At 46.9% G+C, this 19862-nt stretch overlaps 1 protein-coding gene across 6 annotated transcripts in view; it reads left to right on the top strand.

Annotated features, from left to right (window-relative positions):
• LOC141273167 (alpha-2-macroglobulin-like protein 1) overlaps nucleotides 1–19862 on the top strand; it is a 607283-nt gene that overhangs the window by 372403 nt on the left and 215018 nt on the right. For all 6 annotated transcript variants that reach the window (XM_073684620.1, XM_073684625.1, XM_073684624.1 and 3 more), the window contains exon 18: nucleotides 4578–4647. In XM_073684620.1, the coding sequence (XP_073540721.1) occupies nucleotides 4578–4647 (70 nt within the window). The remainder of the gene's footprint in view (nucleotides 1–4577; nucleotides 4648–19862) is intronic.

The following is a 19862-nucleotide window of genomic DNA, read 5'->3' as shown; positions in this document are numbered from 1 at the left end:
CTACAAGAGTGCATTGATGGAATCCTCCACAAGAGTCCCCCATAAACATTCACACATCTCCACCTTCCACCTCAGACCAGCAGAGGGAGCCCGTTAGGGATATAAATAGGGAAGGTGGAGCTAGGCAGTTCAGTTCCTCTGAAGAGTTCCTGCAGTAGAGAAGCCTAAGAGAGGTCAGTCTGCAGTGGAGCTCAGTCTAGTCTAGAGAACGCAGTTAATAGTTCAGCAGTGGAGCACGAGGCTCCTGCTTGCTAGATTCAGGGAGCCCAGATAGAGCTTAAGGTGTGCCGGTGCCGTAAGATCAGTGAAGCGCGGCAAGCTGCCGTTAGTGTGTATAGCCTAGTGAGGGCCCGAGTAGGCCGAAGGCGAGTGGCGAGTTAGTACATAAGGGGCAGAGGAGCTTAACCAGCTCACCCCGAAGCATTTACCGGACACAGGATCCGAGCTTACCGGTATCTCTATGACCCAGTAAGGCATAACCGGAATCCCTGGAAACTACAAGTCCCAGGATCGCTAAGGTGCTGATATGTAACAGAGCCAGGAGACGCTTAGGCCCCGCATACTGGGAGCGTGAACTCCAAGAGAAGGCCCTACCACAAGGTCAGCCAGCGCAGGACAGAGACAAAGTTAGGCCTAGCTCCAGGCAGGTCAGAAACTTACTACACAGAGGCAAGAAACAGGAGGCCCTACACCCGCTCATTGGGGAGGATCCTGATATGCACCCTTCACCCTACAGTGCTCCGGGATGTGCCTGAATTTCCACCAGTAAAAGGTACTGAAGTGACTACCGTGTCCGTTCCCGTTCTTGCTCTGACCCAGCTGGGTCTCGCCTGTCCTGCATTCCCCCTGCATACGCTGCCCTGAGACCTAGCTCCACCTGTGGGGAGCTATACCATCGAGCTGCCTTATCACCGGCCTCAGTGGACTGCTGCAGCGCTGGTGCTTGTCACCAGATACCACAGGTGGCGTCATGAACTCTTATAAAATTAACAATTATCCACCCTTTTAAAGAGAGACCCCAGGGTACGGGCCAGGGAGCCGACCACCGCGACATCCCCAAGGCCAGGCAAATGCCCGGGTACCGAGTCATCCCCATCCCCAGGGCTAGTCACATCCTCCTCCACCTCCTCTGCTGACCTCATCGACTGTCTGACTGTGGGTTGACAGTAAGTGGGATCTCCAACCTCATCATCATCACCCTGTGTGTTATCACACCCGTCTCCCTCAGAGCCAACCTCTTCCTGCCCTGACCGAAAAGTCAAGTTGTCGCTCCAATCAGGTATTTGAGTCTCATCATCGTCTTCATCATTGTCTCCACCAACAGGAGTTACAGTTTGGGAACAAGGGTCTACATTATGCTCAGAACCTTCTTCATCTGGTCCTGGATCCAACTTATAAAGATTCTGGGCATCGGATCAGATCATTTCCTCATCTGGATTAACAGAAGCTCTGGAGCAGACCTCTGATTCCCAGGCTATAGTATGAGTAAACAGCTCTGCAGACTCAGCCATCTGTGTTACCCCATACTCAGACGGGCAGCTGGAGACTTGGGAGCTGTGAGGAAGCAAGTGCGATTGGGGTGACACCTCTGAGGACTGGAGTATTTGTGATGTTGAAATTGAGGTGATGGAGAGCCCACTTAAAGGAGCACTTGATATCCGTTGAAGCACCTGCTGTTTTTGTGCCTCATCTAGAATTTGTAGCGATGGGCGTGTCCGTAAGAAAGGGATCTTATCACATTGTCCGCTAAAAGAAGTCGACATCTTAGTTTGGCTGGAAGATGGTCTTTCTTCTGCAGATGTTACTCCCCCCCCCCACCGTGGGGGGCCTCGACCCACCGGCGGACAGGCACCAGTATTGGGATAGGGGGGCTGGCCGTCAGGGTCCACCGCGGCTCTGGCACAAACCCGGCGACACTGAGGTGGCACAGGCAGGAACGGACTGGCCGTGTCGGCTTCTCACTTTTTGGATTTTAGAAGGGCATGACATGCCTATATCTGTGTCTCCCCCTCCTTTTACTCCTCCACCTCTTTTCTTTTCGCATGACTATATGTACTTGTCACTTTTCCATGTGTTAGTTGTGTCTTCTGAGCAGTTTGTCAGCTTTTGGACACCTTTGAATGTGTTTTCTATGTGTTTCTATGTGTTTTTGTTTGCCTGCCATTGGTTTTAACGGTGTTCGAAGGTGTTCGACGAACAGTTCGACGAACAGTTTGGCGAACACACGGGTGTTCGAATAACCGAACCGAACTCGAACACTACGGGGGTGGCTCAACACTATATACCACTCGATCAGGCTAACCACGTGGTTTAGGTTACCTGGGTCCCCTTGACACGTCCAACACTGTATGGCTGATGGCAGAGTTCGCACCAGCCGGTCACCCACTACCCTTTCTACCATTTGGGCTGGGCTCAAGGTTTCAAGGCTGGACTAACTGTAACAAGTCATATGCCTGAGACCTGGCCGGTCGGGACTCCACAAAGGACCACTAGTACAGACGTTGTGCCCTCACATAAATGTTAACCCCAAGTCGGGCAAGAATCTCACCTTTCTGCTTCCCATAGTTCAGGGCATCCTCCCGGGTGAGGTCAAAGTTGGCCTTCTGGGCATCTCCCATCAAGAACGGGTCCACCACCTCAGCTCACTGAGAAATTGGCAAGCTCTCTCGCTCCGCTGTGCATTCAAACACCGTGAGGAAAGCTCCCATGTTGTCCTCAGGACTCATCTTCCTCATTGCTGGCCTGACTTTGTTCCGGGCCTCCGGACTAATCGGGGTCAGTGTAAGGGGCGTCTCTCGCAGGGCTGCAATATATTACAAAATCAGTTCATTAGTTTTCTGCTGCTGTTGATACAGTAGTTGCTGCTGCTGATTGAGCTGCTGTTGCTGATTGTGCTGCTGTTGCAGCTGCTGTTGCTGTTGCTGAGTGAGTACCAACTGCTTTAGTAGCTCCTCCATGTTGTCAGCAGGCCTGGGCTATAGCTTTGTAGGCTTGATAACGGACATGCAGCTTTTGGGGTATGCCTCAGTTCACACTGCCCGCATTCTCCAGCATATTGTAATGCGGCAGTGTTCACACAGCGCGATTTAACAGGCAGTGACCCCAGAATGTCCAACTTAACGTTTTTATTATCCAAAAACTCACACAGTAAAGGCAGCTTTATCCTCCGGATCGCAGCCGGGGTGTCCAAAATAGTCCGTACAAACAAAATATCGTTGCCGTGGGCGATTGCACCATCGTATCACTTTGAGGTGCATCAGAAGCTTTGCCTACTTGGGCACTGTGTTCACTTCACACAGGCCTGCTCTGCTGCTAGCAAACCAAAGACTAACACACCCAAACCTTTGCTCCAGGTTTTTAAATGAAAACTGTGGACATGAGCCACATGCAAGACCCGGGCTGGGGGGAGTGACCCGCCCCACTTACATCCTGTAGCTCGCTCCAAAAATAAAAGCCCATGCCGGGTTTTCTTAATCCGCCTTGGTCAAATAGCTTGACCAAGTTCAACTTACTTTTATTCTGCACTGCAACCACAGCTGTGCCTGTGATAGCAATGCACTTCAGTGAGTTCAATATGCCTCTATGCGGGGGGATACATACCGTCCCTCGCATATGACCCATCTCACAATATACACTGCACAGTACCACTTCTCCTGTGTATATACGATGCACAGTACCACTTCTCCTGTACTGTAAATATACACTTCACAGTACCACTTCTCCTGTCCTGTATATATATACTGCACAATACCACCTCTCCTGTATATATACACTGCACAGTACCACTTCTCCTGTATATACATACTGCACAGTACCACTTCTCCTTTATATATACACTGCACAGTACCACTTCTCCTGTATATAAATACTGCACAGTACCACTTCTCCTGTATATGCATACTGCACAGTACCACTTCTCCTTTATATACACACTGCACAGTACCACTTCTCCTGTATATACACACTGCACAGTACCACTTCTGTATATACATACTGCACAAGTACCACTTCTCCTGTATATACATACTGCACAGTACCACTTCTCCTGTATATATACACTGCACAGTACCACTTCTCCTGTATATATACACTGCACAGTACCACTTCTCCTGTATATACACTGCACAGCACCACTTCTCCTGTATATATACACTGCACAGTACCACTTCTCCTGTATATACATACTGCACAGTACCACTTCTCCTGTATATACACACTGCACAGTACCACTTCTCCTGTATATACATACTGCACAGTACCACTTCTCCTGTATATATACACTGCACAGTACCACTTCTCCTGTATATATACACTGCACAGTACCACTTCTCCTGTATATATACACTGCACAGTACCACTTCTCCTGTATATACACACTGCACAGTACCACTTCTCCTGTATATACATACTGCACAGTACCACTTCTCCTGTATATATATACTGCACAGTACTGCTTCTCCTTTATATATACACTGCACAGTACCGCTTCTCCTTTATATATACACTGCACAGAACCACTTCTCCTCTTATGGATGCTGGGGGTTATGTTCCGCGTTGACGTTCTCTCTTCTCTTCAGGAAATGGGTCTCTGCGTTATCACCAGTTGGGACATTGTCGCTCCGACCACCTGTATTTGGCAGAGTTACAGTAAGTTCTTCTTGTAGATGTCTGGTTAGATTATTGGTCTTGGTGGTGATGGACTGTCGGGGGCGGTGGGATTCTTCCACTATCATCACCAGGTAAGTGACCCAGCCTTACCTATAGATGTGTAGTCATACAGAGGTGTCCCCATGTTCTCGCTCCTGGTGGGGGTCATTGCACATGGACTCATCCAATGTTAAGAATTTGCTAAATATTTGATGACCACCATCTTCCATCCTCTCTACAGCGCAGGCAGACGCCCCATAGCCCCTCGTATCTCAGCTTCTTGGAGAATAGAGAAGGATGATTGCCGTCTTACATGGAGCCCCCAGGGTTCATACTGAGGGTCTGGAGGCAGACATGCTTGTTCATGACATGAGACCTCCTGTGTTTGGTGTAATACGGGAGGATTTTACCATCTGAACTACATCCTCTACACCCGGACCTAAGGAACTCGGCTTCGATCATGAGGGGGCTCTAGCTCAGAGTCAGGGCCAGCTGTACTGGGCAGCCCCATGATGGGTGTGCGGAAAAGGACCAACACTACCAGTGATGACTTTTCATTCATCCGTACTCATAAGAGTAGACCCCTGTGAGTCTGTATGGAGGGGTATTCCGGTTACAAGAAGTTCTCTCTTAGCCACAGGACGTAGGATCATTTCTACGTTGCCTGAGACTGTTTGAGAAACTTCTGCAATGTGCTTGGTTTTTTGGGACGTCTCATGGTGTATAAACAGAGCAATGACCCATTCAGGGGGGATGACAAGTGCGTTGTTCTGGTGATCGCTGGGGGTCTCGGTGGTCAGAGAAAGTCTAATAACCCTCCTGTAGGTAGGTGATTACTCCTAGCCTAGCAGCTGGAATACCACTCTAAGGCCGCAGTAAATGGAGTTACTCCATAATCTCTATGTCCAGTGTCAGACACATCAGATGGGGATTTTCTACAATTATTCTAGATTTTTTCTAGTAAATACAGAAATTTGATTTTTTTTCATCTTTTTAATGTTAAGCTGATGCGCAGGTTTAGTTAAGTCCAGACCAATCTCACCTTCAACTGCTCCTCCGCCCTCAGAACAGTGAAGGCCACATGCGTTAGTATCTAATGACCATGTGTGATACAACAGCTGACAGCCGGGGTGTAGCACAGCTCAGCTATGTTATGGTGAAGATCCCACTGACATCAGCTGCATTAGTATCTAATGACTCTGTGTGATACAACATCTGACAGCCGGGGTGTAGCACAGCTCAGCTATGTTATGCTGAAGATCCCACTGACATAAGCTGCATTAGTATCTAATGACCTGTGTGATCCAACATCTGACAGCCGGGGTGTAGCACAGCTCAGCTATGTTATACCGAAGATCCCACTGACATCAGCTGCATTAGTATCTAATGACCTGTGTGATACAACATCTGACAGCCGGGGTGTAGCACAGCTCAGCTATGTTATGCTGAAGATCCCACTGACATCAGCTGCATTAGTATCTAATGACCTGTGTGATACAACATCTGACAGCCGGGGTGTAGCACAGCTCAGCTATGTTATGCTGAAGATCCCACTGACATCAGCTGCATTAGTATCTAATGACCTGTGTGATACAACATCTGACAGCCGGGATGTAGCACAGCTCAGCTATGTTATGCTGAAGATCCCACTGACATCAGCTCCATAAGTATCTAATGACCTGTGTGATACAACATCTGACAGCCGGGGTGTAGCACAGCTCTGCTATGTTATGCTGAAGATCCCACTGACATCAGCTCCATTAGTATCTAATGACCTGTGTGATACAACATCTGACAACCGGGGTGTAGCACAGCTCCGCTATGTTATGCTGAAGATCCCACTGACATCAGCTGTATTAGTATCAAATGACCTGTGTGATACAACAGCTGACAGCCGGGGTGTAGCACAGCTCAGCTATGTTATTCTGAAGAACCCACTGACATCAGCTGTATTAGTATCTAATGACCCTGTGTGATACAACATCTGACAGCCAGGGTGTAGCACAGCTCAGCTATGTTATGCTGAAGATCCCACTGACATCAGCTGCATTAGTATCTAATGACCTGTGTGATACAGCATCTGACAGCCAGGGTGTAGCACAGCTCAGCTATGTTATGCCGAAGATCCCACTGACATCAGATGTATTAGTATCTAATGACCTGTGTTATACAACAGCTGACAGCCGGGGTGTAGCACAGCTCAGCTATGTTATGCCAAAGATCCCACTGACATCAACTGTATTAGTATCTAATGACCTGTGTGATACAACAGCTGACAGCCGGGGTGTAGCACAGCTCAGCTATGTTATGCCAAAGATCCCACTGACATCAGCTGCATTAGTATCTAATGACCTGTGTGATACAACATCTGACAGCCGGGGTATAGCACAGCTCAGCTATGTTATGCCGAAGATCCCACTGAAATCCGCTGCATTAGTATCTAATGACCATGTGTGATAACAATATCCGACAGCCGGGGTGTAGCACAGCTCAGCTATGTTATGCTGAAGATCCCACTGACATCAGCTGCATTAGTATCTAATGACCTGTGTGATACAACATCTGACAGCCGGGGTGTAGCACAGCTCAGCTATGTTATGCTGAAGATCCCACTGACATCAGCTGTATTAGTATCTAATGACCTGTGTGATACAACATCTGACAGCCGGGGTGTAGCACAGCTCAGCTATGTTATGATGAAGATCCCACTGACATCAGCTGTATTAGTATCTAAAGACCAGTGTGATACAACATCTGACAGCCGGGGTGTAGCACCTCTCAGCTATGTTATGCTGAAGATCCCACTGACATCAGCTGCATTAGTATCTAATGACCTGTGTGATACAACATCTGACAGCCGGGGTGTAGCACAGCTCAGCTATGTTATGCTGAAGATCCCACTGACATCAGCTGTATTAGTATCTAATGACAATGTGTGAAACAATATCTGACAGCCGGGGTGTAGCACAGCTCAGCTATGTTATGCTGAAGATCCCACTGACATCAGCTGCATTAGTATCTAATGACCTGTGTGATACAGCATCTGACAGCCGGGGTGTAGCACAGCTCAGCTATGTTATGCTGAAGATCCCACTGACATCAGCTGTATTAGTATCTAATGACCTCAGTGATACAACATCTGACAGCCAGGGTGTAGCACAGCTCAGCTATGTTATGCTGAAGATCCCACTGATATCAGCTGTATTAGTATCTAATGACCTGTGTGATACAACATCTGACAGCCGGGGTGTAGCACAGCTCAGCTATGTTATGATGAAGATCCCACTGACATCAGCTGTATTAGTATCTAAAGACCAGTGTGATACAACATCTGACAGCCGGGGTGTAGCACAGCTCAGCTATGTTATGCTGAAGATCCCACTGACATCAGCTGCATTAGTATCTAATGACCAGTGTGATACAACATCTGACAGCCGGGGTGTAGCACAGCTCAGCTATGTTATGCTGAAGATCCCACTGACATCAGCTGTATTAGTATCTAATGACCTGTGTGATACAACATCTGACTGCCGGGGTGTAGCACAGCTCAGCTATGTTATGCTGAAGATCCCACTGACATCAGCTGCATTAGTATCTAATGACCCTGTGTGATACAACATCTGGCAGCCGGGGTGTAGCACAGCTCAGCTATGTTATGCTGAAGATCCCACTGACATCAGCTGCATTAGTATCTAATGACCTGTGTGGTACAACATCTGACAGCCGGGGTGTAGCACAGCTCAGCTATGTTTTGCTGAAGATCCCACTGACATCAGCTGCATTAGTATCTAATGACTCTGTGTGATACAACATCTGACAGCCGGGGTGTAGCACAGCTCAGCTATGTTATGCTGAAGATCCCACTGACATCAGCTGCACTAGTATCTAATGACGTGTGTGATACAACATCTGACAGCTGGGGTGTAGCACAGCTCAGCTATGTTATGCTGAAGATCCCACTGACATCAGCTGCATTAGTATCTAATGACTCTGTGTGATACAACATCTGACAGCCGGGGTGTAGCACAGCTCAGCTATGTTATGCTGAAGATCCCACTGACATCAGCTGCATTAGTATCTAATGACCTGTGTGATCCAACATCTGACAGCCGGGGTGTAGCACAGCTCAGCTATGTTATACCGAAGATCCCACTGACATCAGCTGCATTAGTATCTAATGACCTGTGTGATACAACATCTGACAGCCGGGGTGTAGCACAGCTCAGCTATGTTATGCTGAAGATCCCACTGACATCAGCTGCATTAGTATCTAATGACCTGTGTGATACAACATCTGACAGCCGGGGTGTAGCACAGCTCAGCTATGTTATGCTGAAGATCCCACTGACATCAGCTGTATTAGTATCTAATGACCTGTGTGATACAACATCTGACTGCCGGGGTGTAGCACAGCTCAGCTATGTTATGCTGAAGATCCCACTGACATCAGCTGCATTAGTATCTAATGACCTGTGTGATACAACATCTGACAGCCGGGATGTAGCACAGCTCAGCTATGTTATTCTGAAGAACCCACTGACATCAGCTGTATTAGTATCTAATGACCCTGTGTGATACAACATCTGACAGCCAGGGTGTAGCACAGCTCAGCTATGTTATGCTGAAGATCCCACTGACATCAGCTGCATTAGTATCTAATGACCTGTGTGATACAGCATCTGACAGCCAGGGTGTAGCACAGCTCAGCTATGTTATGCCGAAGATCCCACTGACATCAGATGTATTAGTATCTAATGACCTGTGTTATACAACAGCTGACAGCCGGGGTGTAGCACAGCTCAGCTATGTTATGCCAAAGATCCCACTGACATCAACTGTATTAGTATCTAATGACCTGTGTGATACAACAGCTGACAGCCGGGGTGTAGCACAGCTCAGCTATGTTATGCCAAAGATCCCACTGACATCAGCTGCATTAGTATCTAATGACCTGTGTGATACAACATCTGACAGCCGGGGTATAGCACAGCTCAGCTATGTTATGCCGAAGATCCCACTGAAATCCGCTGCATTAGTATCTAATGACCATGTGTGATAACAATATCCGACAGCCGGGGTATAGCACAGCTCAGCTATGTTATGCTGAAGATCCCACTGACATCAGCTGCATTAGTATCTAATGACCTGTGTGATACAACATCTGACAGCCGGGGTGTAGCACAGCTCAGCTATGTTATGCTGAAGATCCCACTGACATCAGCTGTATTAGTATCTAATGACCCTGTGTGAAACAATATCTGACAGCCGGGGTGTAGCACAGCTCAGCTATGTTATGCTGAAGATCCCACTGACATCAGCTGCATTAGTATCTAATGACCTGTGTGATACAGCATCTGACAGCCGGGGTGTAGCACAGCTCAGCTATGTTATGCTGAAGATCCCACTGACATCAGCTGTATTAGTATCTAATGACCTGAGTGATACAACATCTGACAGCCAGGGTGTAGCACAGCTCAGCTATGTTATGCTGAAGATCCCACTGATATCAGCTGTATTAGTATCTAATGACCTGTGTGATACAACATCTGACAGCCGGGGTGTAGCACAGCTCAGCTATGTTATGATGAAGATCCCACTGACATCAGCTGTATTAGTATCTAAAGACCAGTGTGATACAACATCTGACAGCCGGGGTGTAGCACCTCTCAGCTATGTTATGCTGAAGATCCCACTGACATCAGCTGCATTAGTATCTAATGACCTGTGTGATACAACATCTGACAGCCGGGGTGTAGCACAGCTCAGCTATGTTATGCTGAAGATCCCACTGACATCAGCTGTATTAGTATCTAATGACAATGTGTGAAACAATATCTGACAGCCGGGGTGTAGCACAGCTCAGCTATGTTATGCTGAAGATCCCACTGACATCAGCTGCATTAGTATCTAATGACCTGTGTGATACAGCATCTGACAGCCGGGGTGTAGCACAGCTCAGCTATGTTATGCTGAAGATCCCACTGACATCAGCTGTATTAGTATCTAATGACCTGAGTGATACAACATCTGACAGCCAGGGTGTAGCACAGCTCAGCTATGTTATGCTGAAGATCCCACTGATATCAGCTGTATTAGTATCTAATGACCTGTGTGATACAACATCTGACAGCCGGGGTGTAGCACAGCTCAGCTATGTTATGATGAAGATCCCACTGACATCAGCTGTATTAGTATCTAAAGACCAGTGTGATACAACATCTGACAGCCGGGGTGTAGCACAGCTCAGCTATGTTATGCTGAAGATCCCACTGACATCAGCTGCATTAGTATCTAATGACCAGTGTGATACAACATCTGACAGCCGGGGTGTAGCACAGCTCAGCTATGTTATGCTGAAGATCCCACTGACATCAGCTGTATTAGTATCCAATGACCTGTGTGATACAACATCTGACTGCCGGGGTGTAGCACAGCTCAGCTATGTTATGCTGAAGATCCCACTGACATCAGCTGCATTAGTATCTAATGACCCTGTGTGATACAACATCTGGCAGCCGGGGTGTAGCACAGCTCAGCTATGTTATGCTGAAGATCCCACTGACATCAGCTGCATTAATATCTAATGACCTGTGTGGTACAACATCTGACAGCCGGGGTGTAGCACAGCTCAGCTATGTTTTGCTGAAGATCCCACTGACATCAGCTGCATTAGTATCTAATGACCTGTGTGATACAACATCTGACAGCCGGGATGTAGCACAGCTCAGCTATGTTATTCTGAAGAACCCACTGACATCAGCTGTATTAGTATCTAATGACCCTGTGTGATACAACATCTGACAGCCAGGGTGTAGCACAGCTCAGCTATGTTATGCTGAAGATCCCACTGACATCAGCTGCATTAGTATCTAATGACCTGTGTGATACAGCATCTGACAGCCAGGGTGTAGCACAGCTCAGCTATGTTATGCCGAAGATCCCACTGACATCAGATGTATTAGTATCTAATGACCTGTGTTATACAACAGCTGACAGCCGGGGTGTAGCACAGCTCAGCTATGTTATGCCAAAGATCCCACTGACATCAACTGTATTAGTATCTAATGACCTGTGTGATACAACAGCTGACAGCCGGGGTGTAGCACAGCTCAGCTATGTTATGCCAAAGATCCCACTGACATCAGCTGCATTAGTATCTAATGACCTGTGTGATACAACATCTGACAGCCGGGGTATAGCACAGCTCAGCTATGTTATGCCGAAGATCCCACTGAAATCCGCTGCATTAGTATCTAATGACCATGTGTGATAACAATATCCGACAACCGGGGTATAGCACAGCTCAGCTATGTTATGCTGAAGATCCCACTGACATCAGCTGCATTAGTATCTAATGACCTGTGTGATACAACATCTGACAGCCGGGGTGTAGCACAGCTCAGCTATGTTATGCTGAAGATCCCACTGACATCAGCTGTATTAGTATCTAATGACCCTGTGTGAAACAATATCTGACAGCCGGGGTGTAGCACAGCTCAGCTATGTTATGCTGAAGATCCCACTGACATCAGCTGCATTAGTATCTAATGACCTGTGTGATACAGCATCTGACAGCCGGGGTGTAGCACAGCTCAGCTATGTTATGCTGAAGATCCCACTGACATCAGCTGTATTAGTATCTAATGACCTGAGTGATACAACATCTGACAGCCAGGGTGTAGCACAGCTCAGCTATGTTATGCTGAAGATCCCACTGATATCAGCTGTATTAGTATCTAATGACCTGTGTGATACAACATCTGACAGCCGGGGTGTAGCACAGCTCAGCTATGTTATGATGAAGATCCCACTGACATCAGCTGTATTAGTATCTAAAGACCAGTGTGATACAACATCTGACAGCCGGGGTGTAGCACCTCTCAGCTATGTTATGCTGAAGATCCCACTGACATCAGCTGCATTAGTATCTAATGACCTGTGTGATACAACATCTGACAGCCGGGGTGTAGCACAGCTCAGCTATGTTATGCTGAAGATCCCACTGACATCAGCTGTATTAGTATCTAATGACAATGTGTGAAACAATATCTGACAGCCGGGGTGTAGCACAGCTCAGCTATGTTATGCTGAAGATCCCACTGACATCAGCTGCATTAGTATCTAATGACCTGTGTGATACAGCATCTGACAGCCGGGGTGTAGCACAGCTCAGCTATGTTATGCTGAAGATCCCACTGACATCAGCTGTATTAGTATCTAATGACCTGAGTGATACAACATCTGACAGCCAGGGTGTAGCACAGCTCAGCTATGTTATGCTGAAGATCCCACTGATATCAGCTGTATTAGTATCTAATGACCTGTGTGATACAACATCTGACAGCCGGGGTGTAGCACAGCTCAGCTATGTTATGATGAAGATCCCACTGACATCAGCTGTATTAGTATCTAAAGACCAGTGTGATACAACATCTGACAGCCGGGGTGTAGCACAGCTCAGCTATGTTATGCTGAAGATCCCACTGACATCAGCTGCATTAGTATCTAATGACCAGTGTGATACAACATCTGACAGCCGGGGTGTAGCACAGCTCAGCTATGTTATGCTGAAGATCCCACTGACATCAGCTGTATTAGTATCTAATGACCTGTGTGATACAACATCTGACTGCCGGGGTGTAGCACAGCTCAGCTATGTTATGCTGAAGATCCCACTGACATCAGCTGCATTAGTATCTAATGACCCTGTGTGATACAACATCTGGCAGCCGGGGTGTAGCACAGCTCAGCTATGTTATGCTGAAGATCCCACTGACATCAGCTGCATTAATATCTAATGACCTGTGTGGTACAACATCTGACAGCCGGGGTGTAGCACAGCTCAGCTATGTTTTGCTGAAGATCCCACTGACATCAGCTGCATTAGTATCTAATGACTCTGTGTGATACAACATCTGACAGCCGGGGTGTAGCACAGCTCAGCTATGTTATGCTGAAGATCCCACTGACATCAGCTGCACTAGTATCTAATGACGTGTGTGATACAACATCTGACAGCTGGGGTGTAGCACAGCTCAGCTATGTTATGCTGAAGATCCCACTGACATCAGCTGCATTAGTATCTAATGACTCTGTGTGATACAACATCTGACAGCCGGGGTGTAGCACAGCTCAGCTATGTTATGCTGAAGATCCCACTGACATCAGCTGCATTAGTATCTAATGACCTGTGTGATCCAACATCTGACAGCCGGGGTGTAGCACAGCTCAGCTATGTTATACCGAAGATCCCACTGACATCAGCTGCATTAGTATCTAATGACCTGTGTGATACAACATCTGACAGCCGGGGTGTAGCACAGCTCAGCTATGTTATGCTGAAGATCCCACTGACATCAGCTGCATTAGTATCTAATGACCTGTGTGATACAACATCTGACAGCCGGGGTGTAGCACAGCTCAGCTATGTTATGCTGAAGATCCCACTGACATCAGCTGTATTAGTATCTAATGACCTGTGTGATACAACATCTGACTGCCGGGGTGTAGCACAGCTCAGCTATGTTATGCTGAAGATCCCACTGACATCAGCTGCATTAGTATCTAATGACCTGTGTGATACAACATCTGACAGCCGGGATGTAGCACAGCTCAGCTATGTTATGCTGAAGATCCCACTGACATCAGCTCCATAAGTATCTAATGACCTGTGTGATACAACATCTGACAGCCGGGGTGTAGCACAGCTCTGCTATGTTATGCTGAAGATCCCACTGACATCAGCTCCATTAGTATCTAATGACCTGTGTGATACAACATCTGACAACCGGGGTGTAGCACAGCTCCGCTATGTTATGCTGAAGATCCCACTGACATCAGCTGTATTAGTATCAAATGACCTGTGTGATACAACAGCTGACAGCCGGGGTGTAGCATATCTCAGCTATGTTATGCCAAAGATCCCACTGACATCAGCTGTATTAGTATCTAATGACCTGTGTGATACAACATCTGACAGCCGGGGTATAGCACAGCTCAGCTATGTTATGCCGAAGATCCCACTGAAATCCGCTGCATTAGTATCTAATGACCATGTGTGATAACAATATCCGACAGCCGGGGTGTAGCACAGCTCAGCTATGTTATGCTGAAGATCCCACTGACATCAGCTGCATTAGTATCTAATGACCTGTGTGATACAACATCTGACAGCCGGGGTGTAGCACAGCTCAGCTATGTTATGCTGAAGATCCCACTGACATCAGCTGTATTAGTATCTAATGACCCTGTGTGAAACAATATCTGACAGCCGGGGTGTAGCACAGCTCAGCTATGTTATGCTGAAGATCCCACTGACATCAGCTGCATTAGTATCTAATGACCTGTGTGATACAGCATCTGACAGCCGGGGTGTAGCACAGCTCAGCTATGTTATGCTGAAGATCCCACTGACATCAGCTGTATTAGTATCTAATGACCTGAGTGATACAACATCTGACAGCCAGGGTGAAGCACAGCTCAGCTATGTTATGCTGAAGATCCCACTGATATCAGCTGTATTAGTATCTAATGACCTGTGTGATACAACATCTGACAGCCGGGGTGTAGCACAGCTCAGCTATGTTATGATGAAGATCCCACTGACATCAGCTGTATTAGTATCTAATGACCTGTGTGATACAACATCTGACAGCCGGGGTGTAGCCCAGCTCAGCTATGTTATGCTGAAGATCCCACTGACATCAGCTGTATTAGTATCTAAAGACCTGTGTGATACAACATCTGACAGCCGGGGTGTAGCACAGCTCAGCTATTTTATTCTGAAGATCCCACTGACATCAGCTGTATTAGTATCTAATGACCTGTGTGATACAACATCTGACAGCCGGGGTGTAGCACAGCTCAGCTATGTTATGCTGAAGATCCCACTGACATCAGCTGTATTAGTATCTAATGACCTGTGTGATACAACAGCTGACAGCTGGGGTGTAGCACAGCTCAGCTATGTTATTCTGAAGATCCCACTGACATCAGCTGTATTAGTATCTAATGACCTGTGTGATACAACATCTGACAGCCGGGGTGTAGCACAGCTCAGCTATGTTATGCTGAAGATTCCACTGACATCAGCTGTATTAGTATCTAATGACCTGTGTGATACAACATCTGACAGCCGGGGTGTAGCACAGCTCAGCTATGTTATGCTGAAGATCCCACTGACATCAGCTGTATTAGTATATAATGACCTGTGTGATACAACATCTGACAGCCGGGGTGTAGCACAGCTCAGCTATGTTATGCCGAAGATCCCACTGACATCAGCTGTATTAGTATCTAATGACCTGTGTGATACAACATCTGACCGCCGGGGTGTAGCACAGCTCAGCTATGTTATGCTGAAGATCCCAATGACATCAGCTGCATTAGTATCTAATGACCTGTGTGGTACAACATCTGACAGCCAGGGTGTAGCACAGCTCAGCTATGTTATGCTGAAGATCCCACTGACATCAGCTGCATTAGTATCTAATAACCTGTGTGATACAACAGCTGACAGCCGGGGGGTAGCACAGCTCAGCTATGTTATGCTGAAGATACCACTGACATCAGCTGTGTTAGTATCTAATGACCTGTGTGATACAACATCTGACAGCCGGGGTGTAGCACAGCTCAGCTATGTTATGCTGAAGATCCCACTGACATTAGCTGTATTAGTATATAATGACCTGTGTGATACAGCATCTGACAGCCGGGGTGTAGCACAGCTCAGCTATGCTATGCCGAAGATCCCATTGACATCAGCTGTATTAGTATCTAATGACCTGTGTGATACAACATCTGACAGCCTGGGTTTAGCACAGCTCAGCTATGTTATGCCGAAGATCCCACTGACATAAGCTGTATTAGTATCTAATGACCTGTGTGATACAACAGCTGACAGCCGGGGTGTAGCTCAGCTCAGCTATGTATTGGTGAAGATCCCACTGACATCAGCTGCATTAGTATCTAATAACCTGTGTGATACAACAGCTGACAGCCGGGGTGTAGCTCAGCTCAGCTATGTTATGCTGAAGATACCACTGACATCAGCTGCATTACTATCTAATGACCTGTGTGATACAACATCTGACAGCCGGGGTGTAGCACAGCTCCCCTATGTTATGCTGAAGATCCCACTGATATCAGCTGTATTAGTATCTAATGATCTGTGTGATACAACATCTGACAGCCGGGGTGTAGCACAGCTCAGCTATGTTATGCTGAAGATCCCACTGACATCAGCTGTATTAGTATCTAATGACCTGTGTGATACATCTGACAGCCGGGGTGTAGCACAGCTCAGCTATGTTATGCTAAAGATCCCACTGACATCAGCTGTATTAGTATCTAATGACCTGTGTGATACAACATCTGACAGCCGGGGTGTAGCACAGCTCAGCTATGTTTTGCTGAAGATCCCACTGACATCAGCTGTATTAGTATCTAATGACCTGTGTGATACAACATCTGACAGCCGGGGTGTAGCACAGCTCAGCTATGTTATGCTGAACATCCCACTGACATCAGCTGCATTAGTATCTAATGACCTGTGTGATACAACATCTGACAGCCGGGGTGTAGCACAGCTCAGCTATTTTATGCTGAAGATCCCACTGACATCAGCTGTATTAGTATCTAATGACCTGTGTGATACAACATCTGACAGCCGGGGTGTAGCACAGCTCAGCTATGTTATGCTGAAGATACCACTGACATCAGCTGCATTAGTATCAAATGACCTGTGTGATACAACAGCTGACAGCCGGGGTGTAGCACAGCTCTGCTATGTTATGCTGAAGATCCCACCGTCATCAGCTGCGTTAGTATCTAATGACCCTGTGTGATACAATATCTGACAGCCGGGGTGTAGCACAGCTCAGCTATGTTATGCCGAAGATCCCACTGACATCAGCTGCATTAGTATCTAATGACCTGTGTGATACAACATCTAACAGCCGGGGTGTAGCACAGCTCAGCTATGTTATGCTGAAGTGAAGATCCCACTGACATCAGCTGTAATAGTATCTAATGACCCTGTGTGATACAACATCTGACAGCCGGGGTGTAGCACAGCTCAGCTATGTTATGCTGAGGATCCCACTGACATCAGCTGTATTAGTATCTAATGACCTGTGTGATACAACATCTAACAGCCGGGGTGTAGCACAGCTCAGCTATTGTTATGCTGAAGATCCCACTGACATCAGCTGTATTAGTATCTAATGACCTGTGTGATACAACATCTGACAGCCGGGGTGTAGCACAGCTCAGCTATGTTATGCTGAAGATACCACTGACATCAGCTGCATTAGTATCAAATGACCTGTGTGATACAACAGCTGACAGCCGGGGTGTAGCACAGCTCTGCTATGTTATGCTGAAGATCCCACCGTCATCAGCTGCGTTAGTATCTAATGAACCTGTGTGATACAATATCTGACAGCCGGGGTGTAGCACAGCTCAGCTATGTTATGCCGAAGATCCCACTGACATCAGCTGCATTAGTATCTAATGACCTGTGTGATACAACATCTAACAGCCGGGGTGTAGCACAGCTCAGCTATGTTATGCTGAAGTGAAGATCCCACTGACATCAGCTGTATTAGTATCTAATGACCCTGTGTGATACAACATCTGACAGCCGGGGTGTAGCACAGCTCAGCTATGTTATGCTGAAGATCCCACTGACATCAGCTGTATTAGTATCTAATGACCTGTGTGATACAACATCTAACAGCCGGGGTGTAGCACAGCTCAGCTATGTTATGCTGAAGATCCCACTGACATCAGCTGTATTAGTATCTAATGACCTGTGTGATACAACATCTGACAGCCGGGGTGTAGCACAGCTCAGCTATGTTATGCCGAAGATCCCACTGACATCAGCTGCATTAGTATCTAATGACCTGTGTGATACAACATCTGACAGCCGGGGTGTAGCACAGCTCAGCTATGTTATGCTGAAGATCCCACTGACATCAGCTGTATTAGTATCCAATGACCTGTGTGATACAACAGCTGACAGCCGGGGTGTAGCACAGCTCAGCTATGTTATCCTGAAGATCCCACTGACATCAGCTGTATTAGTATCTAATGACCTGTGTGATACAACATCTAACAGCCGGGGTGTAGCACAGCTCAGCTATGTTATGCTGAAGATCCCACTGACATCAGCTGCGTTAGTATCTAATGACCCTGTGTGATACAATATCTGACAGCCGGGATGTAGCACAGCTTAGCTATGTTATGCTGAAGATCCCACTGACATCAGCTGTATTAGTGTCTAATGACATGTGTCATACAACATCTGACAGCCGGGGTGTAGCACAGCTCAGCTATGTTATGCTGAAGATCCCATCGACATCAGCTCCGTTAGTATCTAATGACCCTGTGTGATACAACAGTTGACAGCCGGGGTGTAGCTCAGCTCAGCTATGTTATGCTGAAGATCCCACTGACATCAGCTGTATTAGTATCTAATGACCTGTGTGATACAACATCTGACAGCCGGGGTGTAGCACAGCTCAGCTATGTTATGCTGAAGATCCCACTGACATCAGGTGCATTAGTATCTAATGACCTGTGTGATACAACATCTGACAGCCGGGGTGTAGCACAGCTCAGCTATGTTATGCTGAAGATCCCATTTACATCAGCTGTATTAGTATATAATGACCTGTGTGATACAACATCTAACAGCCGGGGTGTAGCACAGCTCAGCTATGTTATGCTGAAGATCCCACTGACATCAGCTGTATTAGTATCTAATGACCCTGTGTGATACAACATCTGACAGCCGGGGTGTAGCACAGCTCAGCTATGTTATGCTGAAGATCCCACTGACATCAGCTGTATTAGTATCTAATGACCTGTGTGATACAACATCTAACAGCCGGGGTGTAGCACAGCTCAGCTATGTTATGCTGAAGATCCCACTGACATCAGCTGTATTAGTATCTAATGACCTGTGTGATACAACATCTGACAGCCGGGGTGTAGCACAGCTCAGCTATGTTATGCTGAAGATCCCACTGACATCAGCTGTATTAGTATCTAATGACCCTGTGTGATACAACATCTGACAGCCGGGGTGTAGCACAGCTCAGCTATGTTATGCTGAAGATCCCACTGACATCAGCTGTATTAGTATCTAATGACCTGTGTGATACAACAGTTGACAGCCGGGGTGTAGCTCAGCTCAGCTATGTTATGCT

The sequence above is a fragment of the Phyllobates terribilis genome, unplaced genomic scaffold (genome assembly GCF_046119375.1).
Source record: "Phyllobates terribilis strain yellow unplaced genomic scaffold, ASM4611937v1 Scaffold_5__5_contigs__length_657084704, whole genome shotgun sequence".
In the NCBI taxonomy this organism is placed as follows: Eukaryota; Metazoa; Chordata; class Amphibia; order Anura; family Dendrobatidae; genus Phyllobates; species Phyllobates terribilis.
Note: the sequence above shows the minus strand (reverse complement) of the source record. Positions and strands in the feature narration are given on the sequence as shown.